Below are 24,063 nucleotides of genomic sequence, written 5' to 3' on the forward strand. Positions count from 1 at the left end.
TTAACCAATGCCGCCACAAGTGAATGACTTCTGCCTTTAACCAATGCCGCCACAAGTGAATGACTTCTGCCTTTAACCAATGCCGCCACAAGTGAATGACTTCTGCCTTTAACCAATGCCGCCACAAGTGAATGACTTCTGCCTTTAACCAATGCCGCCACAAGTGATTGACTTCTGCCTTTAACCAATGCCGCCACAAGTGAATGACTTCTGCCTTTAACCAATGCCACCACAAGTGAATGACTTCTGCCTTTAACCAATGCCGCCACAAGTGAATGACTTAAATTCTGCCTTTAACCAATGCCGCCACAAGTGAATGACTTCTGCCTTTAACCAATGCCGCCACAAGTGAATGACTTCTGCCTTTAACCAATGCCGCCACAAGTGAATGACTTCTGCCTTTAACCAATGCCGCCACAAGTGAATGACTTCTGCCTTTAACCAATGCCGCCACAAGTGAATGACTTCTGCCTTTAACCAATGCCGCCACAAGTGAATGACTTCTGCCTTTAACCAATGCCGCCACAAGTGAATGACTTCTGCCTTTAACCAATGCCGCCACAAGTGAATGACTTCTGCCTTTAACCAATGCCGCCACAAGTGAATGACTTCTGCCTTTAACCAATGCCACCACAAGTAAATGACTTCTGCCAATGCTTAAATACAACAGTAACACGTGACGTCACACAGTTTGTCCACAGACCAAATTTCCACCATTGAACCAAAAGATGTCCATAGTAAAACATCAGTGTCAGCTTATCTTGGTGTAGCCAGAAGCTGAATCTTATTTGTAATCGGCCAATGAGCGGCGGCGTGCGTATAGCTAAAAAAAACTATCGCTTCCAATTGTGGAAATCATAAAAATTCATTCAGTCAAAACAAAATTTTCCTACACTCCACATGAAACAACCGGACGAAACCTCACGGTGCATTGAATTCTGCCAGATGTACTGCACTATATATACACCTGTGGTTTGTGTTACAGCCAAGACGGTTTTCGATGATGATTTAAACAATGATTCACACAACCAGAGATTTGTCTTTCACCAACAAACCACGTCCGCCTGGTGAAAGTTGAACGGTAAACAGCCTGCAGATGTTTGACACTGCACTTGGTCTTGTCCAATTTTAGGGTCAAATAAGTTCAAATTCAACATTCTTGCTCCGAGCATAGCTGCACATAAAGCGGTCAAGGGGTAGAATCTTGGCTTTTCGCTCTTCCTCACTAGCACTGCTACACCCGGGGTAGAAATCCACCCTGATAAGCACGATCATCAACCCGCTCACAGGCGTGTGAAGTAATGTAACAGCCCAGATGGCAGTGAAATTTGATCAATATAAAGAATGTTCTGGATAGTTAAACGTCCAAGCATCATAATGAGGGTGAGGGGGGATTCAGTATCCAAGAGTGCCTACATCAGCCATATCAGTTCTGAGAACAAGTTATGGGAAGGTTTGGTGCGCGCAACAGTGTGTGTGTGTGTGTGAGTGTGTATGTGTGTGTCTGTCTGTGTGTGTCGATATGCGTGTGTGTATGTGTCAGTGTGTGTGTGTGTGTGAGTGTGTGTGTGTATGTCTGTCTGTGTGTGTCGATATGTGTCTGTGTGTGTGTGTGTGTGTGTGTGTACAAGCACATTTCCCTCACACTACCAGCTGCCATAATAAATCAGATATATAACAAGTAGAAAGACACCCAACATCTGCCAATACAAAAAAATATGATGCACCACTTTTAGATTCGGGTGCCTGTGTCGTGCTTCGAGGATTGGGGAGATTTATCACCGCTACCAAAGTCCTTGTCGAGCAAACTTGACTGGCACTCACTGACACGGCTCAGTTTGACTATTCTCGTTATTATGTCTACACTCTTATCAACTGATACTGGTACTTCAACTAATAAAACGGAAAGACATACAAACACACACACACACACACACACGAACATACAGACACACACAAAACACACGCACACATCACACAGACAGTACACACACACACACACACTGCACTCACAAACACACACGAACCCACACACACACGAACACACAAACACACACACAGTCACACACGTTCACACACAGCAGAACATCACCATTCAGCATAACTCAAGGAACATTGGCTCACCTAGTCCTGTTCAATTCAAATAGAGCGCAGTCAATATTTTTTGGCCAAGAAAATTGCCCGCTGAATGCATTCAAAAATGAAGACTTTGAACCTTGCATCAAAGAACAAGTCGCGTAAGGCGAAAATACAATATTTAGTCAAGTAGCTGTCGAACTCACTGAATGAAAGTGAACGCAATGCCATTTTTCAGCAAGACCGTATACTCGTAGCATCGTCAGTCCACCGCTCATAGCAAAGGCAGTGAAATTGACAAGAAGAGCGGGGTAGTAGTTGCACTAAGAAGGATAGCACGCTTTTCTGTATCTCTCTTTGTTTTAACTTTCTGGGCGTGTTTTTAATCCAAACATATCATATCTATGTTTTTGGAATCAGGAACCGACAAGGAATAAGATGAAAGTGTTTTTAAATTGATTTGGACAATTTAATTTTGATAATAATTTTTATATATTTAATTTTCAGAGCTTGTTTTTAATCCGAATATAACATATTTATATGTTTTTGGAATCAGCAAATGATGGAGAATAAGATAAACGTAAATTTGGATCGTTTTATAAATTTTTATTTTTTTTTACAATTTTCAGATTTTTAATGACCAAAGTCATTAATTAATTTTTAAGCCACCAAGCTGAAATGCAATACCGAACCCCGGGCTTCGTCGAAGATTACTTGACCAAAATTTCAACCAATTTGGTTGAAAAATGAGGGCGTGACAGTGCCGCCTCAACTTTCACGAAAAGCCGGATATGACGTCATCAAAGACATTTATCAAAAAAATGAAAAAAACGTATGGGGATTTCATACCCAGGAACTCTCATGTCAAATTTCATAAAGATCGGTCCAGTAGTTTAGTCTGAATCGCTCTACACACACACACACACAGACAGACAGACAGACGCACATACACCACGACCCTCGTTTCGATTCCCCCTCGATGTTAAAATATTTAGTCAAAACTTGACTAAATATAAAAACGGAGATCGCTAGTGTTGACTGTCCGTTGCCAGACCGGACAAGAAGCATCCGCTGGATAATGTTTGTGTTTTGCACACAGGACTCGCGATCGACGTGCTGCAAAGTTACCGGTGAGAATCACTAGACCAGAGTTTCAAGCACGCTTTTCACGTGCAAGCACTGAACCACGCAGCAAAAGGTGCGGTCAGCGATGTGTCTACACTGTTAACTTTTTTCACGTGCAACGATAAAAACGCTGTCAGGGACTTGTCAATGAAAATGTGTGTGTGTGTATGTGTGTGTGTGTGTGTGTGTGTGTTCGTGACGGTGTGTGTATGTATGTATGTGTGTGTAAGTGTGCGCGCGTGTGTGTGTGTACAGGTTGTCTAACAATTATGAAGAATGAGTATTTTGCTTGTAGTAACTCTAACATTAACAGCTCAGAGATCTTTCAGCCATGTAATGAAAGAAATCTATTTTCTCTGCTCACACAATCAAATAATACAATTTTATTTTGTCTCCCCTATTCTCAATTTGACAATGAATGCATGAGACATGGGGCTCCAAAAATGGGTGCGTATCAAGTGAAGTCAAGACAGCTTCGCGTTTATTTTGCGATTGATGATTGTTTTGTTGGTGCCAGTAGTTGAGTTAAAACCAAACATTGCATAAAATATAATTTTGGTCGAGCCATTACATTTAAACTTGTGGGTTTTTTTTTGTAACTGTGCTGAGTGCTCTGGTGTATTTTGGCTTATTGCACTACCGTGAATCCGAGTTAGTTTCATACACAATTTATTCTATGAGAAAGGCCGGTATATCGTACTTACAAATATATTTGTATGCTGACATTTTGCGAGGTATTCTGATGTAATTTTCTTTTTCCTGGTGACACCCCTACTGGAGGAAGATATTTTGAATTTGGTCATCATAGTAAATACAAACTGACAGATCCGGCAGTATAGTTGGTGGTAATGCTGACAACATTAAGGAAACTCCATCTCTAAAACCATATTTCTGCACAAACATTGATTCTGAAGAGTACAGTGGTTGAGCAAAAAGGCATTCTGTATGTAATCACACTGTGAATTTGACGAAATAGTAGAATTTTCGTCCGTTTTTATTTCAGTTTGTTTGTTTGTTTGTTTGTTTACTTAACGCCCAGCCGACCACGAAGGGCCATATCAGGGCGGTGCTGCTTTGACAGTTAACGTGCGCCACACACAAGACAGAAGTCGCAGCACAGGCTTCATGTCTCACCCAGTCACATTATTCTGACACCGGACCAACCAGTCCTAGCACTAACCCCATAATGCCAGACGCCAGGCGGAGCAGCCACTAGATTGCCAATTTTAAAGTCTTAGGTATGACCCGGCCAGGGTTCGAACCCACGACCTCCCGATCACGGGGCGGACGCCTTACCACTAGGCCAACCGTGCCGGTTTTTTTTATTTCAGTGGAAATTATTATCTTACATACTGCTACACTTGCTGAACATACTCAATCCAGTGGCAATCGACGCAATTTCCTGGTTTTGTCGGGGCTCAACCACAGTACGGTCATCCGTGGTCATATTTTGGTTTAAACAATGTTTATTCATGTGGTCGTATTTTGCAACCAAGGGCAATAACTGTCGTCTGGTAGAACCAAAGGGAGGAAATTCTCCAATCGAACGTGGTTTCCAGATGGAGCACTTAATAGCCTTTACAAAGGTTATGTAATATGCTGTGACTGTTTTGTGTATGTTATGAACATATAAAACTTGTTTGAGATCAGAGGCAAAATAATTCATGGACAAACTGTATGTGTGTGTCAGTGTGCATGTATGTATGTAAAATGGTGTGTGTGTGTAGGTGTATGCGAGTGCCTGTGTGAGAAAGAACTATTTTTCATCCAGTCCCCTTCAAGAGAGAGAGAGAGAGGGGGGGGGGGGGGGGGGGGTGTAAAATGAGTGTATGTTTGATTGGTTTATTTCCTGTACGATTATGAGGACACTGAGCTCAAACAGACAAGCTTCACTCAGGCAACCCCTTGAAAACCGTCCACAAAGCAAACAAATTGGTAAAGGACTTTTTATTTCACTTCACACACTCTTCAATCTTGCTTCAGGGTAGGGAAGACATCGGTTTGTGAATAATAATGATCTCGCCGAAACATGAAAAGCGAAAGTCTGTGGTTCCTCACTTTCTGTCATGTAAACATGGGGCTGTCTCTGTTCTTCTGATTATCAGCACACAACTGTGCGGATTTCATTATTATCTAATTTTGTTTGTGTGTAAATCCTTCATTGATCACGCTTTGTTTCATGTCCCAGTCTCTTCTTTCACTCTATGTCAATGTGTCCATGTACATGACATTCACCGAGTCATTGACTACTCCACAGCAGGTATACACACACACACACACACATACCATTCACACGTTACAGTTTGTCGAGAAAAATTAATCTGGCCGAGTCAGATCACTGCCTGAAGATGCTAGGGTGGGAAAGCCGCAGTGTGTCAGTAAAAACACAAAGGTCAAGGTGAAGTCAAGGTCAAGGTGAGGTCAAGACTTCTTGGCCTTGGCAGCTTCCTGTGCAGCCTTCTTGGCCCTGACAACCTCACACAGCTCCTGAAACACGCAGGTTAATATATATATATTTTTTATTGCTGACACATACAGGAGATGAGAACATGAGTTACAAAGAGGCTCTATAAATAAAGGAATGTACTTGTGTACTGTAATGAGAAGATTGATTCTCTGTTGTTTTCTTCATAGATAATTATTACGCCAGAATCAATACAAAATAGATCATTTCACCAATTCATAGAACAAACTGGCTCATTTTCAATAGTCATGGGTCGTCAGTCCATTGGAAATAATTTGTCACTTGACCGACTCCCATTGAGAATAATCAGCCGTTTGAAATGTTCGTGTGTAAGTGATGTCATCTCTCGTTTTGTAAGTCGGAGACAGCTAATTTATACACAAATAAACCATGCTCTGACTGCTAATGTAAAGAAAAAGTAACACCCAGCAGCATAAGACACCTTCCCGTGCAGGCGATCATACGGACCAAAGCACACACTACACTCAGAAGCTGACCTTGTAGCGTTTCATGCAGTCCTTTTTGCTGCGGTTGGGTACAGACTCAGCGATGCGTTCCCAGCGTTCCGGTGTGTTGGCACCAAACGTCTTCATGGCTTGCTCCAGCAGTTTCTGCTCATCGGCCGTCCACATGGCCGGGTTGGAGCCCGTCTCCCGGAGCTGGGCCTCCGCTGCCGCTGTGGAATAACAGACATGCCAATCAATAGTGACAATATGTAGCACTTCTAAACTACAGAATGAATGTTGGTGATGCAATGTAAAAACAATGTTGAAAAACTAAAGAATCCTGTACTCATCAAGACAAGGACAGAACAAATACAAAGTCAAAATGTATGCCTATGAAGGATTCTGAGTCCTGAAGAAGCCTCCATAGGCGAAAATATTGACTTTGTATTTGTTCTGTTCTAGTCTGGGTGAGAATTCTTTTGTTTTTCAACATTATATAGGACGTTTGTTTACAATGGAAACTGTAGTGGCAACCAGTGGTCGCATATCGAGCAATGGTTGCCATGACAGGTTCAACTGTTAACAAACAAGTCCTGTGTGACTGTGTGTGTGTGTGTGTGTGTGTGTGTGTGTGTGTGTGTGTGTGTGTGTGTGTGTGTGTGTGTGTGTGTGTGTGTGTGTGTGTGTGTATGTGTGTGCATGCGTGTGTGCGTGCGTGTGTATGTGTGTATGTGCAGCCCTACAGATACTGCCCACGTAGCGCTGAGCAACACTTACACTCTAGTCTCTGTGACGGCACATCCGTGGTCCCCAAATGGCTGGACTTGTGTTCCTTCTCAAACTGACTGAACGCCTGTCTGGCTGCTCCTTGCTTCAGCATCAGATCTGGTCACAGAAAACAACACCATGAACACACAGCAGAGAGTGACAACACCATGAACACACAGCCGGGAGTGACAACACCATGAACACACAGCCGGAAGTGACAACACCATGAACACACAGCCGGGGGTGACTACAACAACAACACACAGCCGGGGGTGACAACACCATGAACACACAGCCGGGAGTCACAACACCATGAACACACAGCCGGCAGTGACAACACCATCAACACACAGCCGGAAGTGACAACACCATGAACACACAGCCGGGAGTCACAACACCATGAACACACAGCCGGGAGTGACAACACCATGAACACACAGCCGGGAGTCACAACACCATGAACACACAGCCGGGAGTCACAACACCATGAACACACAGCCGGGAGTCACAACACCATGAACACACAGCCGGGAGTCACAACACCATGAACACACAGCCGGGAGTCACAACACAATGAACACACAGCCGGGAGTCACAACACCATGAACACACAGCCGGGAGTCACAACACCATGAACACACAGCCGGGAGTCACAACACCATGAACACACAGCCGGAAGTCACAACACCATGAACACACAGCCGGCCCAGGAGTGACAACACCAACCAACAGTCACATTGTGCATTATTCAGCAAGGCCTTTGCAGGACTGGGTAAGCAGGGCCAAATAAAAGACTCAGACTCTCAAAAAAATGTTTGGGGCGGGTGATTTGCAGAGGAAGTTGGAAAGTGAAGGGAACATGCTCAGATGCAAAAAAACAAAAACAAACAAGAAGAGCAAACGCTCGATCGAGTCACTTTCGCAGTTCTGAATATTATATGAGGCATCAGATGGACAGGAAGAAATTGCTATTCACAACACAATGCATACCTGAAGAATTCAAGACATACCTGTGACCTTGAAAAAGGTCAAAGGTCACCAAAGCAGACGTCAAAGTGTAGAGGTCACTGGGAGTCACGTTCACATAAAATTTGAGCCCGGTCACTTTTATAGTTTCCGAGAAAAGCCCAACGTTAAGTTGTGTGTTGCCGAACAGAAAAGGCTAGTTATCTCCCTTGTTTTTCTGATAACGTTCGTAAAAGGCTACAGATGTAAATACTTTGATGTAAAGAATAATCCTACAAAGTTTCAATCACATCCGATGAACTTTGTCAAAGATATAAAATGTCTAATTTTTCCTTTGACGCTGACCTGTGACCTTGAAAAAGGTCAAAGGTCAACGAAACCATCGTTAAAGTGTAGAGGTCATTGGAGGTCACGACTAAACAAAATATGAGCCCGATCGCTTTGATAGTTTCCGAGAAAAGTCCAACGTTAAGGTGGTGTCTACGGACGGCCGGCTGGACGGCCGGCCGGACGGACGGCCGGCCGGCCGGACAGACTAACACTGACCGATTACATAGAGTCACTTTTTCTCAAGTGACTCAAAAACAACACCCCCCCCCCCCCCCCCCCTGCTACCCACCCCTAACAAAATAAAACACAAAATTAACAGAGTCCACAGGCAAACCATGGCCATACATGTAAAAGCCCACTCATACAAACAAGAAAAAATAACAAAATCCACATGGGAATTGAAGCTCACGAACGCACAAGAAGAAGGTGCAGAACAAAAGTACACTTTCATATCTTTTCTTTTACTACTTCTTTCTTGTTTTCTGAGCATAGTGACAACTGTGAGTATGGGTGTGACTGACCATTTTTCTGAAGCTCCTTGGCCTTGCACAGGACGTCACGTGCGTTCTTGTTGCTGCCTGACACGTGCTGGCCGATGAAGGCGGCGATCACCTCCCACCTGTCACACACCACATACAACTAGGCATTACGAGAAGGCAAACAAAAAAACAATACCCAGTTATGCATTATACTTTTTTTTAAACTTTTATGACTGTGAGTGCACAACACTTCAGCTTCTTCTGCGTTCGTGGGCTGAAACTCCCACGTACACTCGTGTTTTCTGAACGAGTGGAATTTTACGTGTATGACCGTTTTTTACCCTGCCATTTAGGCAGCCATACGCCGTTTTCGGAGAAAGCATGCTGGGTATTTTCGTGTTTCTATAACCCACCGAACTCTGACATGGATTACAGGATCTTTTTCGTGCGCACTTGGTCTTGTGCTTGCGTGTACACACGGGGGTGTTCGGACACCGAGGAGAGTCTGCACACAAAGTTGACTCTGAGAAATAAATCTCTCGCCGAACGTGGGGACGAACTCACGCTGACAGCGGCCAACTGGATACAAATCCAGCGCGCTACCGACTGAGCTACATCCTCGCCCCGCCAACACTTCAGCAATAACATTGGATCAGAATATTGTACATCTAAGTACCTGCAGGGACGATGTTAACAGCTGTAACTGGCATCTTTGACTCATCTTCCGGACGACCACTACTTCTTTTCACCCAAACAATCTCCCTAACACCCACCCCCCCTCCCAAAAAAACAACAACAAAACTTATCCAGTGAACATAAAAACATCTGAGAAAATCAGGTCTTAAAAAGGAGGGAGTTAGAGATTATGAACAGAAAATTTGAGAAAACCGGATCTTAAAAAGGAGGGAGTTAGAGATTATGAACAGAAAATTTGAGAAAACCGGATCTTAAAAAGGAGGGAGTTAGAGATTATGAACAGAAAATTTGAGAAAACCGGATCTTAAAATGGAGGGAGTTAGAGATTATGAACAGAAAATTTGAGAAAACCGGATCCTAAAAAGGAGGGAGTTAGAGATTATGAACAGAAAATTTGAGAAAACAGGGTCTTAAAAGGGAGGCGCTCTTGTTTTGAAGGGTCCGGAAAAGGGGTTCCATTGTGTACTGTACACACCTGTCCTGCGTGCCAGCAGGGAAGAGGTTGACGGCTTTGATCAGCATCTGTAGCTCGTCCTCGGACCACTGCTTCTTGTCGGCGACCCCTCCCCCCCCACTGGACGTTTTCTGCTTGGCCTCCATCTGCTGCCGCTTGTCTTTCTCCAGCTGTTCCTTCACCTCCGCCAGCTTGCCCAGGAACGCCTCCTTGGCCTTGACCTTGTCCCCCGCACTCAGGCTGACGTTCAGCTCCTGTAGGCTGTAACACAGGTAGGTGTTGCTTTTAACACGCTCGTTGCCAGGAAATATCTGTGCACAAAGCATTACCTGCATTTACCTGAATTGATAACTTACAATGTGCCCTTGTTGAATACATCACACACACACATTGCTTGTTTGTTGTTGTTGTTCTTCTTCTTTGTTGTTTATTGAACTGTTCGTTGGTTAAAGTAAAATACCCAGGACGTCAGCCGACGTCCTACAGGCAGGGAAAGAGTTAATGTCTCACACACAGATATGTACGTCGAAGTCGTACCTGTGATGTAAGACCCCTCCGATGTGAGGACACCTCCTAAGAAAGGACACATACTGCTGTCCCATTGTCTATTTACTAGACCACAATATACCTTCCATAACAGTCCGCCTGCAAAATAGGGACACTTTTGGATGGTGCCAAGGGTTACCAGGCATGGGAATTAAAAAATGTAAAAAAAGCTGAACATTTGTAAGTAATAACAAAGTCGACGGCGCGAAGCACCTAGCCTTACTACGGGGGTCCGGGGGCATGCCCTCCCTCGGAATTTTGTTCTCTCCAAAAAAAAAAAAAATGGTGCAATTTGGTGTCATCTTAGCTCCAAGTTTGCAATTTAATTCAGTTTTTAGAACCATTTTTGCCTCCCCCATTTTTTGTTCGGCGGAAACTTCTGCTTTTTCGGCGGAACAAAAAACCAATTCGGCAGAAATGTGCCTTTCGGCGGACAATTCCCATGCCTGGTTACTTCTCATCCCAGGTAAGACTTACAACGGCACAATCTCAACTCATTGGATCTGATACAAACCACATACATTTATCTTTTTGAAAATATAAGATGTTCTCACCTAATAACATCCCCCATCACACACACACACACTAACATCCCCCATCACACACACACACACACACACTGACCTGGTGACAGACAACAGCTCTGACAGTCTATCCACACACACACACACACACACACCTGGTGACAGACAACAGCTCTGACAGTCTATCACACACACACACACACACACACACACACACACACACACACACACACACACACACACACACCTGGTGACAGACAACAGCTCTGACAGTCTGTCCACACACACACACAAACACACACACACACACACACAGACCTGGTGACAGACAACAGCTCTGACAGTCTGTCCACACACACACACACACACACACACACACACATACAGACCTGGTGACAGACAACAGCTCTGACAGTCTATCCACACACACACACACACAGATACCTGGTGATAGACAACAGCTCTGACAGTCTGTCCACACACACACACACACACCTGGTGACAGACAACAGCTCTGACAGTCTGTCCACCTCCTCCAGCATCTTGATCCTCTCGTCCTCTGTGTCCGCAAAGTAGTCAAAGTCCTGCACGCACAACACACATTTTCCAAATTCTGAGGCACAGAGTTTTTCAATAAGGCCTAAAAAAAAAATAGGTGTGGTTACGGTAACCCGACCTACCCTATTTTTAGGGGCCGATCCTATAACTTTTTATTACATTTGTCAACAACAACAACAACAAAAAACAAAGAACGAGTGCAGAAAAGGCAATGAAAGCGAAAGCGCTCGAGTCGCACACTTATTTCCCTGTCAAGTAGGTTTAATTTGTACACATTAGAAAAAAAAAAAATTTTAAAAAGTGATTGCCTACCTTCCTACCCTATTTTTTTTGTGGCTATGTTACCGTAACCACACCTATTTTTTTTTTTTGGCCTAAGGCATAAAAAAACATATGCAGGTAAAACAATATAAAGACCCTCCCCCAAAACAACAACAAGGGAACATATAAGGAAATACAGTCAAACCTGCCCTTCTGACCCCCTCCCAAAAACAACCACCTACCCAGAACAACCACCTACCCAGAACAACCACCTACCCAGAACAACCACCTACCCATGACAACCACCTACCCAGAACAACCACCTACCCAGAACAACCACCTACCCATAACAACCACCTACCCAGAACAACCACCTACCCAGAACAACCACCTACCCAGAACAACCACCTACCCAGAACAACCACCTACCCAGAACAACCACCTACCCAGAACGTCCACTCCATAGGATCCCAGATGACTTTTCTTCTTAATAACTCATCTTCAAACAACCTGTTTATAATGACCACTTCTGTACTGTCCATTCTATGGTTGTTATAGCCAGGTTTGACTGTAGTATTGAAATAGCAGTGAACAGAAATTAATAAAACAACAAGAAAGGCCAAGAATACTTGAGCACGGTGATCCCAACAGTGAATGCAGCCGTCTATATTAATACCTTTTATTTCAGGAGTGAGGATATGATGGGAGAGGGTGGGAAGTGGAGAGCTAACTCTCTAACAAGATAACCATCGACACATGACAGCAAATCTTTCTTCTTCTTTTGCCTCTGTAGGCTACAACTCTCATACACTCGTGAGCTTTCATGTGCATGCCCATTTTTCCATGCCCTTTTGGCAGTCATTCTCTGTATTGAGGGAGAACATTTAGAAGGAAGGAAGGAAAAGAAGATGTCAGCAAGGAGAAAAGTCATACCTTGGCCATGGTGCGTAGAGACTTGCGTTCCTTGCGCAGTTGTTTCTTCAGCGCCTCTTTCTCTCTCTTGGCCGCTGCCGCCTGCACCCTGGCTTCCTCCTCCTCTTTCTCCTTCTTCTTCCTCTCCTCCTCTTGTGCTGCTTGCCGCACCTGTCAACACATATTATACTTCACACACAATACTACATGGCTTCCTCCTCCTCAGTATCCTTCTTCTTCCTCTCCTCCTCTTGCGCTGCTTGCCGCACCTGTCAACACACATTATACTTCACACACAATACTACATGGCTTCCTCCTCCTCAGTATCCTTCTTCTTCCTCTCCTCCTCTTGCGCTGCTTGCCGCACCTGTCAACACACATTATACTTCACACACAATACTACATGGCTGCCTCCTCCTCAGTCTCCTTCTTCTTCCTCTCCTCCTCTTGCGCTGCTTGCCGCACCTGTCAACACACAATGCTACATGGCTTCTTCCTCCTCCTCTTTCTCGTTTCTCTCTTCCTCTTGCCGCACCTGTCAACACACATTACACTGTATACCACACTGAGTTCACTGATGACGGCACCATTTAAGTTACCCCCAGCAATGCTGTTCGTGTAGCGCTAAATCTGTCACGCACTGCCCTCCCTGTCACTGTACAGTGGAACCCCCCTTTTAAGACCCCCAACTTAAGACTCCCTCCCCTTTAAGACCCTGTATTCTCAGATTTATTTAGCCACCACAAGGCTGATTCCTTAGCGCGGTGTGGTGGTTTGAGTGCCTCGATGACCCAGAGAGCTATGCCAGCGGGAGTGTAAACTCCTGGTAGGGCCACCCAAGCTGGACAGGTCAAAGGGTAGAGGTCAGACTAATTCAGCCACCTCTCCCCGAGGCTAATGGGGTATGAGAAGGATCACTCAGACAAAAAACCAAGGACGGGGGACGTTCTGCAGCCATGGACGGCAAGTCTCCTACGACAAGGAAAAGTCGGAGAAGAAACCACTGCTGAAGACGGATGCGCTGGGCCAAAGTGCGCGTAACGACAGTGCAACGCATTTCACTCCCATGATGGACAACGACGATTCAACACGTGATGGTGCTCTACCTGTGGAGTCCCCCCGGGCTGGTAGAGTGCCGGGCCCTATGCCTCAAAGGGGCCCAACCCAAGCTACCGGAGGTCACCCTGTCCCGCCGCGAGGGGCCAGGCTACGGACACGATGGCCTCAGGAGCCAGATCTGGGCGGAGGCGACCACGGTGCAAGGTAAGCTCTATGGCAGTCTGGACGACCTACAGCGCACGGCAACATTTGCGCGGAGAACCAGCGTTTCCATCTGAGTGATCGACAAGAAGAAGAAGATTTATTTAGGTCTTAAAAGGGGTGTTTCACTGTATAGACGTCTCACTCACCCTTTCCTCCTCCTCCACTCGCTGCCTGACGGCATCCTGCCTGGCTCGCTTCTGGGCTAGCTTCTTCTCTTTCTCCTCTTCCTTGAACTTCTGGATACGCGGGTCATTCGCATACGCGTTGTCTGCAAACAATCATCATTCACTGAGTTACAAATTTGAAGCAATGCCTTCTTGTTTCAGACGACACACTGTGCTGCTATTGTTCAAAGGGTAAGAGCTTTTAGAACTTTATTAGCACACTTGGTTATCTACATTTTGAAAAGAGTACATGTATATTAACCCATTTGACCCCAGGCCAGCGGCAGCCATTTTACTATGAAATCCCATGTACAGGGAAGTAATTCCGTCACATGTCACTTGTACAAACATTTAAAAAATGAAATAAAATGCTGTTTGAAAAGTTTGACTCACCTGTGTATTTTTCCTTGATGCACAAAACATCATTCCTTCAAATACAATTTTTTTTTTGCAGCTACACAGCACAGGAATGTATTAAAAAAAATCAGAAGTACAAAATTTCACTTTCACGCAAGCACCAACATCAGTGTCAGACTGTTGAAAACACACAGACTTGCAGCAAGGGTCCAACCTCCACAAAAGAAAAAGCTGCAGAAGGCTGCTACTGCAGCAGTTCCAAATGAAACTGAGCAAAACAGTGTCCCTTACAGTTACACAGGTCTAAGTCCGTAAATCCCTGAAAAACATCGTTGTCATCGTCCGAGTCCCCCATGAAGTCGTACCAAAACTCTGCGTTTGATCGTGTATCCATTTCGAAGTTTCAAAAAATCGCTACTCCTCTCACAGTGAACCAATTTTCAAGAAGAAAACATGTGCATAACCGGAAGGAAGTCGCGAAAACAACGAAGTCTCGTCCGCGAGAGTCTCGTTTATAACAACAACAATGGCCGCGCCCTACTGAGACACGTGTTTAGCGGCTGGTAGCGGGCGCTCCGGGGCCAGCCACTGCAGAAAAACAGCGGGCGCTAGCGGGCGCTCCGGGGCCAAATGGGTTAAAAGCTTACAAAAAATCCATCAATTATTCTAGTTTCATGCCTAGATTTTTGACACCTTCAACCACAGGATTCGTAGTTTCACTATCATATTACACAGATCAGATTGATCACACACAGTTACCCTGGCTGTCAATCAATCAATCAATATGAGGCTTATATCGCGCGTATTCCGTGGGCACAGTTCTAAGCGCAGGGATTTTTATTTTAATATTTAAAATTTTTTTTTTTTTAATGCAATTTATATCGAGCACATATTCAAGGCGCAGGGATTTATTTATGCCGTGTGAGATGGATTTTTTTTACACAATACATCACGCATTCACATCGGCCAGCAGATCGCAGCCATTTCGGCGCATATCCTACTTTTCACGGCCTATTATTCCAAGTCACACGGGTATTTTGGTGGACATTTTTATCTATGCCTATACAATTTTGCCAGGAAAGACCCTTTTGTCAATCGTGGGATCTTTAACGTGCACACCCCAATACTGTATAAATACAGATGTGGAAGGATATAACTGGGAGGGATACAGGGAACAAATATGAACATAAAGAAGGAGAAATCTGAAAGAGCTAAGACGTTTTGCTAGTGTCCATCAACCGTTATTACTCATACTCGTCTGCTGTGTATCTTCAGGCATGAAAACTGAAAACAAAAAAAATACTGAAAACAAAATTCGAAGGCGCGTAGCGCCAAGTTTCGCAGGCGCGTAGCGCCAAGTTTCGCAGGCGCGAAGCGCCAAGACTTCTAGGGGGGTTCGGGGGCATGCCCCCCCGGAAATTTTTTTGTTCAAGGGTGCAATTTGGTGCAATCTGGGGCTATCTGAGCCTTAAAATTGGATTCAAACATGGCCCCAAAACTATTTTACTATAACAATGACTAGGGGAAAAAAAAAAAAAAAAAAAAAAAAAAAAAATTAAAAAAAAAAAAAAAAAAAAGGAAAAATACTGAAAATAAAACAAAATACGGTTTATTTTTTTCAAAAATACGGAAAATACGGAAAATACGGAGAATTTTCATGCCTGATCTTGCTTGCCCACTTGCTTGCCATAGGTGGCAGTTCTGGTGAATGTTTTGTTTTGTCTATACTTGAACGTTCCATAAACTTTTCTTTCTTATATTTTGATAAAGACGGAGCATGGCACTTACCCACAAGCTGTCGTATCCTGGCTACTTCTTCCTTTTTCAGTTTTTGTCGTGCTGCTTTGTTCTGTTTCTCAATCCATCGTCTCTCTTCTCGACTGAAACAAAAGCAAGGCTCAAAATGTCAGAGTATATTCCGTACTATCATCTTGGTATGCCCACAGACACACACAACCTGAAAAAGTGATTTTCTTTTGACAGCTCTTGTATGCCCACAGACACACACAACCTGAAAAAGTGATTTTATTTTGACAGCTCTGGCTACCAAAATTTCCCTGAGCATAATACTCATGCACTTTTTTTTTTTACAAAGAAGTAATCAGCACACGCAAACATGTTATGTGTATTCTTCATACTCACTTTTCTCCTTTTTCCTTCTCCTCTTCGTCTTTGTATGAAAACTCTCGCCAGGAATCAAAGGCGTACCTGAATAAAACGTTAAACAAAGTCAAGTGAGTGATTCTCATGTTTGTCTACAAGGCAAAAATCCGTTTTCTTATGGACGCTTCTCAAAAATGTGTGAGGTGCAACTGAAAGTCTAGATTGCAAAATTGTGACACATGAACAGAATATTGTGCAGTGCACAGTATAGCTCAGGGGGAGAGTGAGTTAGTCAGAGAGAGAGAGAGAGAGAGAGAGAGAGAGAGAGAGAGAGAGAGAGAGAGAATAGAGATAGAGATAGAGATAGAGAGAGAGAGAGAGAAAGAGAGACAGACAGAGAATCAAGGGAAGACAGAGATCAAGCCCAGAAGACACAGACAGATGTGTCATACCAGTGCACTGAAAGGAACACTGAAACCAATGAGCCAAATAACAGGAGAACTCACCAGAAATTGTAGAAATCATTCACGTGATCAAAGTCGGTGTTTTCATCCCCAAGCTGTGGCACTCTTTTCTTGTTGGACCACCTGTCAGACACGCACCACAAGCATGGTTAACAAATATTACGAGTCACAGGGTTCAACACACAACACAAGCATGGATAACAAAGACTACGAGTCACAGGGTTCAACACACAACACAAGCATGGATAACAAAGACTACGAGTCACAGGGTTCAACACACAACACAAGCATGGATAACAAAGACTACGAGTCACAGGGTTCAACACACAACACAAGCATGGATAACAAAGACTACGAGTCACAGGGTTCAACACACAACACAAGCATGGATAACAAAGACTACGAGTCACAGGGTTCAACAACACAAGTGCTCCAACAGAAGGACTAGAAGAGAATAAGTAACTGGGACTGAAAAATTGAAACTCAGCCAAAATTCATACACTGGTTTTCTCATTTGCAATATTATTATGAAGTCAATGTGAGACTTCATACAAAAACCACAGATATAAACTCATGAAAAGCGTTCAAAAGAACACACACACACTTTATTGTTTCTCTTCTCTCTTGTCCACATGAGTGGGAAAGAGAATCTCACCTGGCATTCCTCTCAAAGACCGGCCTGAAGACAGTGTAGAAGTCCTTGTTTTCCTGCGTGATTGACGGGATGGCCTCGTCAAATTCGGGATCCACGCTGTCAAACGAGCGACGCTTCACCGGATTGCCTAGGATCTCGTATGCTGAACAGAAATGTTGTTTTTCATACTGAGAACAGGTTCTGTGTGTGTGTGTGTGTGTGTGTGTACTGTGTGTGCATGCTAGAGAAGAAAGCTCTGTCATAACACAACTAAGATAACCCAGCATCAACAACAAAATGAAATACAGTCGAACCCACTTAAAACGAACACGCTAGTTACGAATTTTGACTTATAACGTATTAGTTTTAAGTTCCCAACTGAATACCTCTTTCTTCATGCTTAAAAAAAATGCTTGAAACGAATTCTTTGTAACGAATTTATGCTTATAACGAGCACTTTTTGGATTCCCAAGCATGCATAATGTCTGTAATTTACTCACGCTTATGACGAAATCTTTAAACTCATCCCGAGATCGACATATCATGGGAATTTGAGAAGTTTGAATACATGTGTCAAAGTCTTCCCTTGCGTCGACTGCTTGAACCATTGCTCAACCGATCACTGAATAAAGTTAAACTGATTACACTGTACTCACAAAACAATTTCAAATTTAGAATCAAAGTGATTGATAGCTCAGACACTGAACATGAATGACTGACTGACGTTTATTTCCTTCGCGAATACCAAAAACGAAACAATGTTTTGAACGGAAGCCATTGCCAAAAAATATAGATGCCAGAGTGGTTTCCCTTGGACAAGGGAAACCACACTCTCAACGTTTGCGTTCGCCGGTTCGCGATAGTTTATCAGTCAGTCAGTGCTTTCGATTTGGATTTGAACATCATGTTGCAACCCAAAAAAACCCTAAATTGGCCAAGGTTTGCTACCCGTCGCCAAGGTAAGTGATTCCGGACAAATGATAGGAACACCGCGAATGTGGACAGTGTCAGTGTGTGTGTGTGTGACCAAAAACGTAACAACTGGATGAAACATCTGTGTGCTCACTCTCACTCAAACTCAACAATCATCACTCAACATGAGACACACATGAACATGTAACTGAATATGTCACTTTATTGTCCAAACGTGAAGCAGCATGAAAGTTGCGAAAGAAACAAATTGAAACACCATAAAATGTACAAGACTTAAAAAAAAAAGAAAAAAAAAAATCAATCAATTTTCTTAATACGAATTTTGGTTAAGACGAACTTTTTTCCCGATCCCCAGTGATTCGTCTTAAGCGAGTTCGACTGTAAATCAAACTTGAATAAGCACAGATCTATGACCAAAGTAACCCACCTCGTGTGATGCAAGTAATCATCCTCTCCACAGATACAAATGAAAAGAAATGAAACCTTACCAGAAGAAATGACCAAAGTAACCCACCTCGTGTGATGCACGTGAAGTAGTCGTCCTCCCCATCCTGGACGACCAGACCCCGCGCCCGCCGCTTGTCTGGGTGGTGAAGCAACACCTTCTTTTTGTCTGCAACACACAGCAATACAGGTAGACAGAAACAAGACACACACAAAACCTGCAGTCATTTTTCGCTGTGGCTACACGGACACAGAAGTATTGGGATACACTCATACAGTGATACCTGTGAGGAAAGGACACCCTTGGGACCATTCCACAGTGTCCACACCTTGAAGGTGGCCTGTCATGACAGGTATATTTGGGTAAAGATAATAGACAATATGACAGAGAGGTGTCCTTTCAATGTTTCATCAGGAGAGCCCCACATTACAGGTACCGTATTTGACGGACTACAAGTCGCGACTTTTTTTTTTTAAATCGCATTGCGGCTTATAAAAAGATGCGGCTAAAACGTTACCTAAACTTGAATAGCATTCACCTAATGAAACACTTTCGCACTGCACTGACACAACTGTACTGGATTTACGATGCCGAAGACCAAAAGAATCGCGTCCGATGCAGCGTTCAAACTGAAGGCGATTGCACTGGCCGATGACAAGGGCAATAGGCGCGCTGCTTTTGAGCTTGGAATAAATGAATCCATGGTGCGACGATGGCGATCCGTCCGCCAGCAACTCTCGAAATGCAAGAAAAACAGGAACATTTTCCGAGGAAGAAACGCGAAATGGCCGGAGTTGGAGACCGAACTGAGAGCAGAGATCATCGCAGCACCTACAGCAGACAAGCAGACAACACGAGCGGGACCAATTCAAGCTCCGATGATGACGTCACTCCTTGGCCTCGACTTCCGACTTCTTCAGTTCTGGATGAAGCGATCATGTCGTTGTTTGTGTCCGACAGCGAGGAAAGGGACTTTTCTGGCTTCTCCGCAGCAGAATCTGATGGTTCCGACCAGGCTGACTGAACGGTAGACACCTTTGTACATGTGTGTGTTGGTTACAAATTGTGTGTGTGATATTTTTCTTCAAACTTTTTCACTTGTTTATTCTTGGAGCCGATTTCGCCAAATATCGTACTTTCGTTTGCCTGGTTGTTTTGATTGATTGACACGATCTGATCACATTATTTTCGACGGCGGCTAATATAGTGACGTGGCCTATACACGGCTCGTCCCAATTTTCTTTTGTAAAAGTCGGGGGTGCGGCTTATAAAACGGTGCGTCTTGTAATCCGTCAAATACGGTACCACTGTTTAATTAAATGTGTCTCTTCAAGCATATACTACAGATTTAAATCCTATGACAATATAAAATTACTTTGTAACAAGACTCTTTAGCAGGATAATATATATTCTTTCACTTTGGATAGAACTAGGAAAGCTTTAGAAGAAACCCAGTAATAATCTGTAGTGTTAGAGTTGTGTTCCACACTGAACCCCAGGGGTGAGTTTTGGCGCTCGCCCGCGGCGACTTCAAATCGCGTCGGGCGAGTTCGAAATTCCTCTGAAATCGCCCGCCGGGCGGGTTCAAAATTTGCTGAAGTACAAAGTCGTTAGGCAACGTAGTCAATCGGAACGACCGGCGAACAAATATCTCTGCGGGCGATCTCAAAATCTGTCACTTCTCTACTGCCCCCGCCCCCCCCACCCCCTTCCCCCACTTTGAGGACTCAGGACTACCATCAATCAATGTCAGACACATTGGCTAGACAGCTACCCCCCTCCGCCTCACTTGACCGTGTCATCACCCCTCCAGTGCCACGAGCCGCTGGCGATTGCATCAGCAGTCAAAATAGTTAAACCTCCCCTCGCGCCTCCGTCCCCCCTCTTTGCGCTATTCACTTCACCCCCTCTCTGATCTTATCCTGCGCTCACCAATCCTTCAGAGACTTTCACATGTTGTAAAACAGTTTCCTCTCAGATAAAAACTCGGTCCCCCGAGTAAGAAGGTCAGTGTCTCGACAGGCAGCTGTGTTCAGATTGCGAGTAATGGTCATTGACCCAGGTCTCAAGGCCAACCAGCTTTTACAATGCATCTGCCTTTGATCTGACCGCCCATCCAGAGCAAACATATTCCCCCTAGCCCTCTGTATTTTTCCTTTGATGTGCCTGTTATGTCATTGACTGCAGGGATACTCATTGAGACCGTTTTCCCAAATATGTTAACACCTGCTTTGCTGACCAACTTAGTACAAGTAGTGACAGTACTACTGCTGTCAATTATTTCCCTTCAACTAAGGAAGTAAAAAAAAACACCCAGATCCACTATATGTGATAAAGAAGAAAAGACAGACCTTCAACAATAGGACAAGGGATGCAACTCTGCTGAATCAAAAGCATAAAGATCACCTGTGAACAATTCTAGGATCAGGAAATCTGAACATCTGTTTGTTTTCATTAGGAAATAGAAATGAAATGTAATGCTTTTGATTATTTATGACTTAAGCTGTGGTAAATTTGGCTGGTATGCAACTTTTACAGTAATATTAATAACACAGACATAAAGAAAAAGAAACAAAACAAGAAAGCAACTCAGAAAATGTTTTGTTTGTAGTCAGCTTTTTATACTTGGTTTTATACAACAAAAAACATAATTTAAATTAAAAAAAATGCTGATTTACTCTTTTGTAGTGTGTGTTTATGTGGTAAGTAAAGTTCCATAGTAAATTACTTTGTAAATTGTGTGGTAGGGGTACATAAAGGGGGTAACTTTTAGTGAGGTTTAGTGTGTGATTGTGTGACAGGGTCTGAATGTGGTTTTGATTTCTTGTTTCTTTGTGGCGGCTTTTATTTTAAATTCTTTATTAAAACAAGGTTAATTATCATTATATTAAAACATAGCATTTTAGTCATCAAGTTTTCTGTGTGTTTGTGGTAGTTATTAGTAGTGCAAATCCACATGTATGCATTATAAGTATGAATGTACGTCTTTTGTGTATGTGGTTAGCAAGCGACAAGCCGCTGGGGCGGTTGTAAGAAATCCCGGCAAGTTGGGGGCCGGTTGGGATTTGGGGGGGCCGGTTCAATTTTTGACTTACCGGCCCCCCTGGCCGGTAGCAAAAAAAGTTAAGGTACACCCCTGGAACCCTGTTGAAATACCCAATCGTTTTATAACATCTATTAACAAGGCTACTCAAAGATTATGTCAGTAAAGTGATATATTCCTAATGGATAGTTCACTGTTGCTGAGATGGCGAACATCAAAAAGAAGAAGGCAAAGTACGTAGGACTGGTGAGACAGCTTGACACTTTGTGCCACATGGCAAGGTGATCGGAGTCCATCATTTGTACTCACATGCTCTCTTGATTTGATCATCGGTGGCCTTGTAACGCGTCTTGGACAGTCCCAAAACAGCATAATGGTCTTGTTTCTGTCAAAAAATTAAACAGATAAAACCATTTAACAAGAAGAGCAAACGCTCGATCGAGTCACTTTCGCAGTTCTGAATATTATATGAGGCATCAGATGGACAGGAAGAAATTGCTATTCACAACACAATGAGTCACGTTCACATAAAATTTGAGCCCGGTCACTTTTATAGTTTCCGAGAAAAGCCCAACGTTAAGTTGTGTGTTGCCGAACAGAAAAGGCTAGTTATCTCCCTTGTTTTTCTGATAACGTTCGTAAAAGGCTACAGATGTAAATACTTTGATGTAAAGAATAATCCTACAAAGTTTCAATCACATCCGATGAACTTTGTCAAAGATATAAAATGTCTAATTTTTCCTTTGACGCTGACCTGTGACCTTGAAAAAGGTCAAAGGTCAACGAAACCATCGTTAAAGTGTAGAGGTCATTGGAGGTCACGACTAAACAAAATATGAGCCCGATCGCTTTGATAGTTTCCGAGAAAAGTCCAACGTTAAGGTGGTGTCTACGGCCGGCCGGCCGGACAGACTAACACTGACCGATTACATAGAGTCACTTTTTCTCAAGTGACTCAAAAACCAGTGTTAAATCTCAATCATGGATGTTCATCAAAGACCTGTAAAGAATATTAGTAATACTAATACCCAACTGGAAAAAACACACACACACACAAAACATAATGGTATTAAATGTACCTTCTTCTTCTTCTGCGTTCGACAAAATTAAATGTACCATATCTTATCATCCCAAAAGTAGCATCTCATTCAAATAAAATGTATGGGGTAAATCACTAAATCAGCAAGTGTTAACATTATAAAAAAAACCTACGAATCTGCATTTCAGACACAGAGAACATGGCATGAACTCTTTTTAGACCCCACATGCTTACTTTCCACTCCTTTGGATCCAAGCCAAGCAACAAGGCCTGATCGTCTTCACATTCCTCGTCCTCCTCTTCTTCCTCCTCCTCCTCACTTGACGAGGACAGAGATTTCATGGACTGGCTCCCATGTACACGCTGCTGGTACGCACAGAACCATCGCCCAGTCGTCTCGACTGTGATCACCTCCCCACCTGCACATACATACAGACACAGTGAGAGAGAGGAAAAAACACACACACACTAAGTGCCAGCATGTGGACACCAAAGGCAAAAGGCTAAAACTAGTATAAGCCTATACATGTACAGTCACACTCACTCAGTCACTGACTCAAAGACTGAGTTTCTCAAATGAAGTGTATCTGAAATATGTCTGGAAAAAGACAGAATCGACAGTGATAGTCAGCCTAGATTAACGCGTGTACATAAATGGAGGAAACACAAACGTTAAACAAGAATTAACTGTGAAATACGACCCTTTCAGAGTAAAATTAACCATTCCTCAGTCAGTCAGTGCCAAGCCGAGCTTACTCTGTGTAGTGTGAAGACAGACGGAAGACTTTACTTACATGACAGTGACCCGAAAACCTCTGACACCTCGTCCTCCTCAGCGTGTGGAATCATTTTTCTCAAATATCAAACACTGTTTTAGATGTTTTGATTTACAAGCAGTTTAATCGTTCCTGTAGCTATGTTCTTTTTGGCTTCAACGATTTGTGAGACAGATCCCTTCACACATGTTGTTGACTGCCGGTAGTTTTACCTGCAAGACTTCCGGTTCGTCTGAG

At 43.5% G+C, this 24,063-nt stretch overlaps 1 protein-coding gene across 1 annotated transcript; it reads right to left on the reverse strand.

Moving 5' to 3' along the window:
• Window positions 1–5,131: 5,131 nt before the first annotated feature.
• On the reverse strand, window positions 5,132–24,045 carry LOC138965164 (dnaJ homolog subfamily C member 2-like). Its single transcript, XM_070337285.1, has 16 exons — window positions 23,845–24,045; window positions 23,285–23,469; window positions 22,321–22,396; window positions 19,038–19,136; window positions 17,612–17,753; window positions 16,999–17,079; window positions 16,532–16,597; window positions 16,178–16,269; window positions 14,015–14,136; window positions 12,627–12,776; window positions 11,370–11,458; window positions 9,826–10,065; window positions 8,697–8,794; window positions 6,889–6,996; window positions 6,163–6,341; window positions 5,132–5,688 (listed from the first exon to the last, which is right to left on the reverse strand). The coding sequence occupies exons 1-16, from the start codon at window positions 23,897–23,899 to the stop codon at window positions 5,623–5,625; spliced, it is 1,848 nt and encodes a 615-aa protein (XP_070193386.1). The 5' UTR covers window positions 23,900–24,045; the 3' UTR covers window positions 5,132–5,622.
• Window positions 24,046–24,063: the final 18 nt, after the last annotated feature.

Source organism: Littorina saxatilis, linkage group LG4 (genome assembly GCF_037325665.1).
Source record: "Littorina saxatilis isolate snail1 linkage group LG4, US_GU_Lsax_2.0, whole genome shotgun sequence".
Classification (NCBI taxonomy): domain Eukaryota; kingdom Metazoa; phylum Mollusca; class Gastropoda; order Littorinimorpha; family Littorinidae; genus Littorina; species Littorina saxatilis.

What these genes read in the sequence shown, in the direction of transcription:
- LOC138965164 (XM_070337285.1), bottom strand. Translation starts at nt 23,899, where the DNA reads ATGATTCCACACGCTGAGGAGGACGAGGTGTCAGAGGTTTTCGGGTCA. An exon ending in GGTTTTCGGGTCACTGTCAT is followed by an intron (nt 23,470 to 23,844) that starts GTAAGTAAAGTC and finishes ATGTATGTGCAG; the next exon opens with GTGGGGAGGTGATCACAGTC. An exon ending in CTTCACGTGCATCACACGAG is followed by an intron (nt 17,754 to 19,037) that starts GTGGGTTACTTT and finishes ATTTCTGTTCAG; the next exon opens with CATACGAGATCCTAGGCAAT.